This window comes from Sinocyclocheilus grahami, unplaced genomic scaffold (genome assembly GCF_001515645.1).
Source record: "Sinocyclocheilus grahami isolate Dianchi unplaced genomic scaffold, SAMN03320097.WGS_v1.1 scaffold730.1, whole genome shotgun sequence".
Lineage (NCBI taxonomy): Eukaryota > Metazoa > Chordata > Actinopteri > Cypriniformes > Cyprinidae > Sinocyclocheilus > Sinocyclocheilus grahami.
Window position 1 is genome coordinate 390 of NW_015505909.1, and position 13,611 is coordinate 14,000.

General features: G+C 37.7%; 1 protein-coding gene across 1 annotated transcript in view; it reads left to right on the top strand.

The window, feature by feature from the left end:
- rars2 (arginyl-tRNA synthetase 2, mitochondrial) overlaps positions 1 to 13,611 on the top strand; it is an 18,438-nt gene that overhangs the window by 166 nt on the left and 4,661 nt on the right. The window contains exons 2-9 of the mRNA XM_016244660.1: positions 67 to 140; positions 2,398 to 2,465; positions 2,840 to 2,923; positions 3,041 to 3,117; positions 3,218 to 3,376; positions 5,759 to 5,953; positions 6,421 to 6,518; positions 11,917 to 12,041. Of these exons, the coding sequence (XP_016100146.1) occupies positions 67 to 140; positions 2,398 to 2,465; positions 2,840 to 2,923; positions 3,041 to 3,117; positions 3,218 to 3,376; positions 5,759 to 5,953; positions 6,421 to 6,518; positions 11,917 to 12,041 (880 nt within the window). The remainder of the gene's footprint in view (positions 1 to 66; positions 141 to 2,397; positions 2,466 to 2,839; positions 2,924 to 3,040; positions 3,118 to 3,217; positions 3,377 to 5,758; positions 5,954 to 6,420; positions 6,519 to 11,916; positions 12,042 to 13,611) is intronic.

Genomic DNA, 13,611 nt, shown 5'->3' on the forward strand with positions numbered 1-13,611 from the left:
CTCTCTCTCTCTCTCTCTCTCTCTCTCTCTCACTCACACGGGGTGTTCGCTCTTGTTGTGTTGCAGCTTGCAGAGGTGTGTGGAGTGTCTGAAGATGTGTTCATACCGCTCATCTCTGCAGTGCCGGTGTCAAAGAAGCAGTAAGAGCTACACTCAAACACCTGCTCGGCGAATAAACTAGTGATGCAAAGTCTGATTCTTTTCTGCGAACCTTTTCGGACAGTTCGGCTCATTGAACCGGTTCAAAACGCAGATTCATCGGTTCCTGGTTCCTCGCATTACAAGTAACGATAATTGCGTTATTACTTTCAGAATGATGCATTTCTATAGCGGAGGCGTTTCCTTCAGCCCCAGGCTTATTCAGCTCTCTTTCTGTGTGAAAGGGCCTTTACAGCTGCCAAAAACATAACCTTTGGATTTTTTGTTATTCAAAAAACAAATAAGCAAGCCCAGCCCAGGTGACAAAAAGTACCGCAAAAGTAACACAATGCATTACTTTCCATACAAAGCACAAAAGTGACTTACTTTTTTATGGAGTAATGCAATATTGTAATGTGTTATTTTTGAAAGTAATTTTCCCCAACACTGCTTATTATCACCGAGTTACACAGCGTGTGACCGGCACAGAGACCTGCAGAGAGAACCGTCCACTTCCCATTCATTTAAGCCAAGAGTATTTAGATGACCTGTCAAAACAGAGCAAACAACAGCGATGTTTGGGCGCTTGTGATGCATGAACAGCACCTGCTGCGGGGACTTTCCAAAATCCTTAACATGGCTTAATGTACCAAGATCAAAATCAGTATATACATACATTTGCAATCAAAATTATTCAACCCCCGAGAGACTGTGATGCTTTACAAATGTAAGCTTTTCTGAAGATCCAGAGTTTTTAAAATCGCATCTATAACAGTTCAGTGGCATATTAAAAGTGACAACGTCAATATATAATGAGTTATTTTTGAGCTATAGGATTTCTTTGTAATGCAGCTGTCATAATTATTCAACCCCTCGTCAGTGCTGCTGTTTCTAAGTCACTTATTTGTATGGTAGGGTAAAAAACAAACAAAAGAAGTCTTTGGAAACTCTTTAACAAGACCTAATTAGCTTGAGCTGTTACACAAACTGTACATAAACATGGCCAAGTCAAAAGAGCTCTAGGGCCACAGAGAATAAATGCTTTTATTAAATTAGACAGTAAATGTAAAAAAGCCACTTGCCCAGTTTCTCTTGCTCCGAATTAAAGGGCACAACATAATAAAACAATTTTAAAGATAATATCATCTGGCTTTTAGCGATGATTATTTATTATAATTATTTTATGATTTATATAATTATTATACCCTTAATAATAGCCAGTTTAATTTAATAATAATTATTAAGCTTTTATTTTAATAATATGATATGCAATATACCGTAACAGATATTCAGTTCTTCTTCATGAGGGATTTGTGTGTTCATATCTGGGAGTGCATGCACTCAAAACTAGAGCTGCGTTTGAGGAACTGCATGCAATTTTGTTTTGCACGTTTTTAAAATCACATTTAGGATTTCTTATGCACATGTAAAACAACCCACGCTCTCTGATGTTCCATGAAGATATTCTGTACATTTCCTACCATAAATATATCAAAGCTTAATGTTTGATTAGTAATATGCATTGCTAAGAACTTCATTTGAACAACTTTAAAGATGATTTTCTCTATATTTAGATTTTTTTGCACCCTCAGATTCCAGATTTTCAAATAGTCTAAATTTTTAAAAAACTGACCCTTATGACTGGTTTTGTGCTCCAGAGTTATATATATATATATGTATATGTGATCAACTATATAAACTAACATCATAAGTTTCACTTGCACTGATATGGCAAGATGTTTTGGTTTAGTTGCCGTCTTTCATGGATAGCTCGTATAATCTTGCTGTGTAAATGTGTTTAAATTCTTCATATTGTTCAGTCTTTTAATCTTTGGTAGTGAATCGCACCGACTCTCTCATGAGAAGTGAATCAGAGTTTCAAGGCATGTGATTGGCTGTTCGTTGCTGATGTCACACTTTCATGTGCACACGCTTCATAACTCGGGATCAAAGTCTGAATTGATTCTTTTTATTTAATTAAATTTTTTCACCAACTCTACGTTCTCAGAATCACTCAAATGTGTTAATAAATACTGATGCCTTTTTTGAATGGTCTTGGTTGAACTGGTTGAATAATTTTGATTGCAACTGTAAATATTTGTTTATAATGTATATGAATTTGATGTTTTGATACCTCCGTCGGTAGTGTAATCCCGGTATAAATAGCTGTGGTGCAGTGAAGGAAAGCCTTGATTTGTCATGTAAAAACTGTGAATAGTGGACCCGTTAGAGTACAGCATGTTCTGATGTTTGAACTCTCTTTGCTTATAGTTCTCCAAACATCGCTAAGAAGTTTCACGCCGGTCATCTGCGCTCCACTATAATTGGTAAGATGCAATGCATTCCTGTTAAACTAGTTCCCTCTGTCACCAGTAGAGAGAGTGCTTGTGAACATATGGGATGATATTAGACTCAAGTATTTGTACAAATCGCTGCACAATCATTTAATCCTGAATTCCACAGACTCAAACTGAAAGTTTTTTTTTTTTGTGGTTAGTAAGATACATGCATAACATTTATGCAGTGCATGGATAATTGTGCGTGCATCTATTAATCATTTTGAGTCTAATATCATCCCATATGAACAGGACATTCTTAGGTTAATCATTTGCTGTGTTTGTATTGAACGGATGATTTTAATAAAACAGTTGTTCGCAAAACATATTCTCGGCTTGAATAGTTAGCTCTGTTTCTTTTGTAGGAAACTTCATTGCCAACCTAAAGAAGGCTTTGGGGAAAGAGGTTATTCGAGTCAATTATTTGGGCGACTGGGGAATGCAGTTTGGTAAGTTATCCGTTGCCATTATTAACCTAGAGAAGTCAGTAAGTTGCATATGACTTGCATATACTCCTGAAAAAGGTGTGTTTGATGAAGGTTGCTGAAGCTGGCTGGTGTTTGCAGGACTGCTGGGCGCAGGCTTTGAACGCTTCGGCTCTCAGGAGAAGCTGAGGACGCAGCCGCTGGAGCACCTGTTTGAGGTCCGCTCTTGTGTTTCGTTGGCACTGGCCCAGGCCGGATGTAGTTGCATTGGGACTAGCATGCACTCAGATCTGTTTGTTTTGCCGCTGTGGGCTGCAGGTGTATGTTCAGGTGAACCGCGAGGCCGAGCGTGATGAGAGCGTGCGTTCGGCCGCTGCAGAGTTCTTCAGACGTCTGGAGCGGAGTGAAGATCAGGCCCTGGCGCTCTGGAGACAGTTTCGTGAGATCACGGTGGACGAATATAAACGCATCTATCAGGTAAAATCAGTTCTTCTTCATGAGAGATTTGTGTGTTCATATCTGGGAGTGCCAGCACTCAAAACTAGAGCTGCGTTTGAGGAACTGCATGCAATTTTGTTTTGCACGTTTTTAAAATCACATTTAGGATTTCTTATGCACATGTAAAACAACCCACGCTCTCTGATTTCACATCAACATGAGCATTTGACTGGATATTTGATATTGAACGTATTGCATGTCTTAAGTCTCTCTCAGATAATGCTGTAAACTGAGCTGGAAGCCCGGTCAAGTCACACGTTACTTTAATATTAAAGATTGAAATCAACGACAAACTCTTAAATCCAGTTTATTTTCATGTATAATATTCAACACTGTATAAACTGAACTCCTTGAAAGAGTTAAAAGGCTCTGAATGTTTCTGTCAAAATACTGAGCATTACTCACGATAAAAGAAAAAGACATGTGACCCAGAAACACATTGCTAATGATGCAATTATATTTCTAATATAATTCTGTTTAAACTCTCTGCCGTAAAAGCCTGTTATTATGACAGCGGTGTGAACATACAGTCTTAAAAAGTCTTAATTCACCCTTTCTCAAAGTAAGCCTTAAAAAGAGTCTTAGATTGACTGCATTAAATGTTGCATGCATTGCAAAAATTTGTATCTTCCTCTGTATTTTTGTCTTGTTTTTCAATATGGCAAAAATGGTATCCGTGTTCTTGGTATGATCCACGGAATCTATCAAGACCAGTCTCATGACAATAGACAAAAATCTTCAAAAGCTATTAGCATTTTTTTGAAATTTCAATTAATTTCACTGCCCTGAAACTTTGAGTACTGTCAGGCCATGGTCCCGAAGACACGTACCGAGTTTCGTAATGGTACGCCAACGCGTAAATATAGCAATTTTTAAAATAAAATAAAATATAGCATTTTATGACAAAATTAAAAATGGCCGACATGGGAAAATTGGGTATCATTCCACTCAGTATGTTGCTCTATAATCTAATATAATCTAAATTGACTTGTGATTTTTGGTCAAAGCATTCAGAAATTATAAGCAAAAATAGGCATTTTTCTTATCTCCTAACCACTAGGTGGCGCTGCAGCATGTAGCCTCAGGGCATGGTTATCATAACACACCAAGTTTGGTCTGAATACGGCAAAGCCTCATGTCTGATTTGGCAAGCTTGTCGTCGGAATTAGTTTGCGTGGATGAACCGTCTAAGACGAGTTCTTAAAAGTATGTTTTTTGAACTGTTAAAAATTGTGAAAAATCTTGACCTGTAGAATTTAAAATTTTGGAAAATAATTTTCCTTCTAGACCTCACGGTTCATAAGTTATTAGCATAAACACGAGTGAAACTTTGGACAAGTGGTGGCGCTAGAGAGTTTCAAACTGGCTGTGGTTAATGATGAGACTGTCCTCTATCAGTGTGCCAAATTTCACAACTTTCCCGCAAGCGGTTCTATGAGCTGCCATAAACTCAAGAGCAGGAGGAGGAAGAATGATAAGAAAACCTTCGGCGCTTGGCTCCTAAAAAACCAGTAGACCAATTCCGGTGTTTGCAAACAGTGAAGCTTTTTGTCTATCTGGTGGCAGAAAATGTAGCAGTCTATGGAATAAAAGAATAAAATAGGTAATTTTGAGTTTATATTTCAAAATTCTGACTTTTCAGTTCTCGCAATTCCGTGATTATACCTCACAATTCTGAAAAAAAATAAATCAGCTCGTCATTCTTTTTTCTTTTTTTTTCCTCCCCTCGGCTCAGAATCATGAGTTTATATCCCACACGTCTGGCTTTTCCCCTCAGAATGGACAAACTAGCAATTTGAGTTTACAAATCCGAACTAGGACACATAAACTTGAATTTGCGAGAAAAAAGTCAGAATTGTGAGATAAAATAGGTCAATGTTATGTAAAACATTATAGGTTTAAATAGTATTTCTTGCTGTAACTGTAGGGCTAATACAATATGTCCCTTATGAACTGCATATATGAATATTGTTTAAATCAAATTTATGCTTTAAAAGTAGGGTAATTATAGCAGGTTTCATCCATAGTCTGTCCGTTTAAACGTCTGCGTTTAGCTTCAAATGGTGTCTTTGATGACTGTATTCTATAAAAATGATTTGCATTCTGATTCTGACATCCAAAGTCATAAAAACACATTTTTTGTCTTATTCCATGGATTTTACCCGTTTCTGTCCACTTGTTCCCAGTGTTTTCTGCCAGCACAATGCACGCGCAGCTGCAAGTGACGTCTACTCCAAATTAGTCTATAGTCCAGCCCTAGTGTTACTGTACCTTTGAGACGTCAGTGTATGCTGTGATTGTGAGTGACGGAGGTTCATGCAGAGAGGCTCACAGCGTCTGACGGTGTCTGTGCTCTCTCAGCGTTTAGGAGTTCACTTTGACCATTACTCTGGAGAGGCGTTTCATCACCATCAAACCCAGAGTGTGCTGGACGTGCTGATGAGCCAAGGACTCTTAAAGACCACCGAGTACGACACCACCTCTCATTCTGACAGTAATAAAACCTGGAGACATCTGAATAGCAGAAAGCCTTTCCTGCACACCAAAAACACACAGGCCTAAATTTGAGATTTCTGTATTTGAATTGCATATAAAATTTCCATTCATTTGGGTTACACAGTTTTAACATAAACAGTCTAGTAAACCTGAAGGAATAGTTCACCCAAAAATGAAAATGTGCTCACCCTCAGTCCATCCAGCTTCCAGTATGAATGAAACAGACATTACCTCTGTTTATTACGCTCAATAATGGCCAATACATCCTATTTTGGGTAAAAATTGGAAAAATAATACTTCTCTCAAAATATATTTGAAGTAGACGTTTTTTTTGGTAATTTGTTTTAAAAATTGCGTTTTAAATCTAAAAAAACACTGATGTGCCAAGCCATCAGAACTGGACCGAAACCCGTGGTTAAAAACCGAGGTATGTATTGAACCGTGGGCTAACTGTATTGTTGCATCCCTAAGTAAGAATCGTCTGAAATCACTGCTAAACCACACGACTCTTTGACCTTCTGCATCAGCTCTGTCCTCCTTCCCTCTTTAAGACAGATAAGAGTCAGACCGTCCACTTCCAGCAGCTCTTTCACATCCTGCAAACCATGGGCACACAAACACGCGCGCGCACACACACACACACACTCTCACACACAGAGACACACAAACACGTGCACACACACGACACACGCACACACACTCTCTCACACACACACACACTCACTCACTCTCACACACACTCACAGACACACACACATACATATATATATATATATATATACACCCCCAAGCGCCCTGCTTACAGATGTTGCTGTAAAGTCAACATGAAATCAAAATGGACTCATGACTTAAAGACTTAAACTTACATTTCTGGTCATTGCAATGATTTTGGAAGTAACTGTGTTTAAAAACGCGTAAAAATAACATGTTAAAACAATGAGTGAATTTACACTTCAGTCTGTGTGCATTGAATTTATTTAATACACGAGTTTCACAATTTGAGTTGAATTACTGAAATAAATGAACTTTTCCACGACATTCTAATTTATTGAGATGCACCTGTAGACTCAAACATGCAGCTTGTCACTTCAAATTGTAATTTTTGTGTGAGCTATTCCTTCAAAGGGCATATTTGTCAGTCAGATATTTCTGCAGTCAAAAGATCATGGCATAGTTTGCTTGTGGTGACCGTGACGGTTGTTGCGCAGGAAGGGCACGGCTGTGGTGGATCTGTCTGGAGCCTCTCACACACACTCACAGACACACACACATACATATATATATATATATATATACACCCCCAAGCGCCCTGCATACAGATGTTGCTGTAAAGTCAACATGAAATCAAAATGGACTCTTAATTACATGACTTAAACTTACATTTCTGGTCATTGCAATGATTTTGGAAGTAACTGTGTTTAAAAACGCGTAAAAATAACATGTTAAAACAATGAGTGAATTTAACGCAGCACCCCGTCCAGACCTGTCAGTCATCTTACACTGATGCAGCGTCTGATGTACATGATGCAGGACGACTGACTGTGTGATGAAGTCTTTTGGAATGCAGTTATATGAGCCTACAATTCAAGATATGAGGACAAAAATGACCCTCTTATATTTATATCATATGATATAGTTTAGCAATATCACACCAGCAAGAGTGCCGCTTTTCACCAAGATCTGCACGACTGTAAATCTGATACTGATTTAATACAACAGTTCAATAAAGGAGTTAATATTGTGTACATTTGAGTCACGATATTGTCTGTTTTTCACAGCGGTGATTCACAGTTTTGATGAATCCACAGGTTTGAATGAATCAAGTGATTCAGTGACTCATTCATAATGAGAGTCACTTGCTTCGTTTCTGAATGAATCAGCTGTTTGAATGATTATTGGAGCTTTAAGCTCTCACTGCAGTTTTTATCCAAAATAAAAGCTTGATGGTTTAACCCAGTCCTTGAGACACTTATCGTTTTTATTAATATTTTGAATCTGTTTTTATTTTTATATTTTCCATTTTTATGTCAATTTTGTTGTGTGTTATAGTAAATTTCATGTCTACATATGGGTTATTAACTTTTATTTTTCAACTTAATTTTTATTCTTCTCTTTTTAGGAACAAACTTTTGTTGCAGGTCAACATAGTTCACAAAATAGGAACAATAAACAAATGTATTTAACAAACCATATACAAAAGGCATCGACTTAGGAGGAAAAAAATAAGAAAGAAATTAATTAATGTCACCATATTAAAAACAATTGACAAAAGTATATTAATAAATTGATACTTGAATCCACTGAAGGGGAGTTTATTAACTTTTAAAAGATCAAATGATTCATCCGAAGTTTTGGTCAGCCGAACCTCTTGGATGTGAAATATTTTCTTGAGGTTCCCCTGAGATTGTAATTTAATATTTCAACACATTCACACGATCACAGTTCTCTAAGTCATGTTTATGGTTCTTCATAATGGTTAATGGCTACATGCGTGTAAAAAGATAAGATATTGCATCTTTTTTTAGTAAGCGTTTCATTTGTAGTTAAGTAGTAGTGTAATTTTTATATTTATATTTGTTTTTGTCGTAAACTTATATGTAGGGCTGCACAATTTGGCCAAAAGATTATACTGTATATTATGTGGTCACATATTGTGATTGCATTTTGAACTGCGATATAATGCTTAATTTCATATGAAAATGTCTCCCGTTGGAAACTCTTGGGTATCTTCAGCAGGACACTTTATTGAGAACTTGCTGTGTGGCGCTGCAGTCATCAAATGTCTGACTAAGGCAGGCATACATTGTATTTTATAGGCATTCATAGACGGGCCTTAGAGATGTTGACCATACGAGAACACGAGAACAAAAGACATGTAAACATTCACATGTAGTTAACGCTTAGTAGGAAGATCAGAGACTGGCAGAACCCCTTCCCTGGAAACTGTATTGAACCTACTCCGTAAATAGATGCCATCATGTTCACATTAAATGCCCAATACAAAGTAGATCACCGTCGTTTCTCATATCGTGTTACGTCAGGGTGTAGGATCAGCAGATCTTAAACGGATGCTTGAATTTGTAATCCCACAATATTTAATAGTTTATTGTGATATCAAATGCCATGGGATGTGTGCCTTAATCAGGGCTCGACACTAAGGATGGCCCGGGGCCAGCGTAAAACACTCGGGACAGTAGATGGTTTTGCCACTGCTGTGTCCTCACGAAAGTTGATCATTTGCACGTGTTTTAAAGCTTTGCCAATTTAAAGATTCAGTCGATTTAAAAGCATTAGAAGAAGTGAAAAGCACACAAAGTGCAAGACGATGCAAAGAGAACTCCACTCAGCACTCATGTTCTGTTTCTCTTTCGCGTCATCTTGCGCTTGAACGGACAAACACACCTTACCAATTTGAACATTGAAGTGATTTTAATGCATTCAAGCACAAGAAGACGTGAATAACAACTGCATTCAGTGTGTTCTGTGTGCACAGCGGAAACATATAGAGCCGTGTCTCAGGAAACACGCGAAGCCCGTATGGAGTTTCTTTCTGTGCCTTCTTGCGCTTGAACGGACAAATACATACATATTAGACCCGTAAATTGTGCTTAAAGTGACCGTGCCTAATTTACCAACTGCTGTCGGTGTCCTTAATGTTAATTAAGCTTAACAATGATTAATCTATATATTTAATTTATACAGTGAAGAATGTTCATTAGAGTTTTTAAATCTAATGAAAATGAATAAATGATTGTAAACAATAAAGTAAACAAGAAAATAAATCGCAACACAGATGTACGGTTGCTCTCGTGAAGCTACACACAGACTGTCACTGAAACAGATCCTCAGGTCCTTCAATACATTCTCTTCTAGTTCACTTCACTAAAAACCATTTAACAATGCAATGCATGCTGTCAATCGATTATAAAAAACATAATTGCACATTTTTCTGTAATTAATCATGATTCATCGCATATTAACATATATTTATATTGCCATCATTTCACATTGAATCCCCAAATTAGTGTAGAAACAACATAAAGATGGTATATTTTAAATAACTTTAACGGCACCTTTACTAAACCTGTTATTAATAAAGGCCAGTATCGTTGATGCCAATAATGCTACAGATGTCTCTAATAAATGCATTTTCCCCTCAATTTTATCCATTTAATTATAGCCATTCCATTACAGTATAATTTAAAGCTATTATTTTTAACAATTAATTGGCATTGAAAAACATAAGTTTTGATTTAAGTGAACTTAAAACAATCTTCAGATAAACTATAACTTGTATGTAGATGAATCTTTATTCAAGTTGCAGAAGTGAATCAGTGAGCAGAGCAGTGAGTGATTTCCATCAGTGACAGACTGCAGTATGTTTGACTTTAAAAGCAGCGCTGTCTCTTTAAAACCTGACACAGATGATGCAGAACTGACCCACATCCGGTTTTCTCCCAACTCTTTACGCTTATTTAGGACTTTATAACTCATTTAAGACTGCGCTCATATAAGATGAGATCATTCGCCTAAAATTGACATTTTGAGTTGTGTGTTTTTGTCTGTTGTCTGAAGTGGCTTTCTGTGCGTGCACACGTGTCAGACGCCTGTGTTCACAGAGAGCTGCTTCACAGTGTGTGCGCCGGTACCGAATTAACTTCTCTTTTGCGTCTTATCATGCTTGATAGCGTGTCCATATAGCCTACTATAACACTAGACAAAGGATACCAGGAAAAAAATGGTTGCTGCATTAAATGTGTTAATATTAATCACACAATTAACAAGTTCATTATGACAGCCCTAGTAATTACATAATGCTGCTGTCGGTGTCCTTAATGTTAATTAAGCTTAACAATGATTAATCTATATATTTAATTTATACAGTGAAGAATGTTCATTAGAGTTTTTAAATCTAATGAAAATGAATAAATGATTGTAAACAATAAAGTAAACAAGAAAATAAATCGCAACACAGATGTACGGTTGCTCTCGTGAAGCTACACACAGACTGTCACTGAAACAGATCCTCAGGTCCTTCAATACATTCTCTTCTAGTTCACTTCACTAAAAACCATTTAACAATGCAATGCATGCTGTCAATCGATTATAAAAAACATAATTGCACATTTTTCTGTAATTAATCATGATTCATCGCATATTAACATATATTTATATTGCCATCATTTCACATTGAATCCCCAAATTAGTGTAGAAACAACATAAAGATGGTATATTTTAAATAACTTTAACGGCACCTTTACTAAACCTGTTATTAATAAAGGCCAGTATCGTTGATGCCAATAATGCTACAGATGTCTCTAATAAATGCATTTTCCCCTCAATTTTATCCATTTAATTATAGCCATTCCATTACAGTATAATTTAAAGCTATTATTTTTAACAATTAATTGGCATTGAAAAACATAAGTTTTGATTTAAGTGAACTTAAAACAATCTTCAGATAAACTATAACTTGTATGTAGATGAATCTTTATTCAAGTTGCAGAAGTGAATCAGTGAGCAGAGCAGTGAGTGATTTCCATCAGTGACAGACTGCAGTATGTTTGACTTTAAAAGCAGCGCTGTCTCTTTAAAACCTGACACAGATGATGCAGAACTGACCCACATCCGGTTTTCTCCCAACTCTTTACGCTTATTTAGGACTTTATAACTCATTTAAGACTGCGCTCATATAAGATGAGATCATTCGCCTAAAATTGACATTTTGAGTTGTGTGTTTTTGTCTGTTGTCTGAAGTGGCTTTCTGTGCGTGCACACGTGTCAGACGCCTGTGTTCACAGAGAGCTGCTTCACAGTGTGTGCGCCGGTACCGAATTAACTTCTCTTTTGCGTCTTATCATGCTTGATAGCGTGTCCATATAGCCTACTATAACACTAGACAAAGGATACCAGGAAAAAAATGGTTGCTGCATTAAATGTGTTAATATTAATCACACAATTAACAAGTTCATTATGACAGCCCTAGTAATTACATAATGTGTGTGTGTGTGTGTGTGTGTCAGGTGTGTTCATGTGGCGTTCGGGCTGGTGCAGGGCATGAGCACACGCCGCGGGGAGGTGGTGTTCCTGGAGGACGTGCTGGAGGAGGCTCGCAGCAGGATGCTCAACAACATGAGGCAGTCCAGCAGTGAGAGAAAATACTTTCTGATTACCCTAACCATAACTGATGACCCTAACCATAACTGATCATCCCTAACCAGAGTATGTGAGCGGAGCGGAGCGCGGAGTGGAGCGGTGTGATTTTGACTGGAGCGAGGAGCGGATTTTTTAGAAGTCGGAGCGTCGTGGTTTTCACTCGCTCCAAGAGCGCTCCACCACCGCTCCATCACGAGTACAATTCATGCAAACAGCCCGTAATATAACTGCATATTTAGCGGGAATTCACAGGTTAAACATATTTAGCTAGCTTGATAGAGAAGGATCACTCAAATCAGAAAGAATGTGAAGGCTATGATGACGGCAATGGACATGAGCGGGAAGTTCTAGTTCTCAAGGAATTTGTTTGTTCCTTCTAGATACTGAATATTTTCAGCTGAAAGCACGATTTAAACAAGTAGCCTACTACAACACTTATTCACACGCAATCTCTCGCTCTCTCTCAAAAAAAAAACAACAAAAAAAATAATCTTACAGTGCTACTTCATCTGTATCCGATTTCGAATGAGCAGAAATCTATAAGAAATGCATCGATCCGTAGGTAAAATAACTGATGTTATTACAAGCTATTTAATGTACTGTTATTTTCATCACAAACTAAATTTGCACTGAAAAGCAGCAATTATACCAAAAAAGAAGCAATTATACCTTTTAATGGTGACAACCATGTTATTAGCTTGTCATGTGGTAGGAAAAAAAGTGCACACACTAGTGTTTCAATAAGCCACTTTGAAACTCTCCTGTCATTTTATTTTTTAATATACGTTATGAACAGAAATGTGATATTTCAAACAAACTGAAATACTTTAGCCGCGGAGCGGTGTTTCTGATATCAGTGAGCGAGGAGGGGAGCGGGAAATGGTGAACCCGGAGCTGGAGTGGAGTGATTATTAAATGCTCAGAGCGCGGAGGGTAAATTGTTGCTGCTCCACTCCGCTCACATACTCTGTCCCTAACCATAACTGATCATCCCTAACCATAACGTATTACCCTAATGGTAACTGATCATCCCTAACTGTAACGGATTACCCTAAGCATAACTGATCACCCTAACCATAACTGATCATCCCTGATCACCCTAACCGTAACTGATTACCCTAACCTAACCGTAACTGATTACCCTAACCATAACTGATTACCCTAACCGTAACTGATCATCCTTAACCGTAACTGATTACCCTAACCGTAACTGATCACCCTAACCGTAACTGATCATCCCTAACCGTAACTGATCATCCTTAACTGTAACTGATTACCCTAACCGTAACTGATCATCCTTAACTGTAACTGATTACCCTAACCGTAACTGATCATCCTTAACTGTAACTGATTACCCTAACCGTAACTGATCACCCTAAGCGTAACTGATCATCCCTAACCGTAACTGATCATCCCTGATCTCCCTAACCGTAACTGATCATCCCTGATCTCCCTAACCGTAACTGATCATCCCTGATCTCCCTAACCGTAACTGATCATCCCTGATCTCCCTAACCGTAACTGATCATCCCTGATCTCCCTAACCGTAACTGATCATCCCT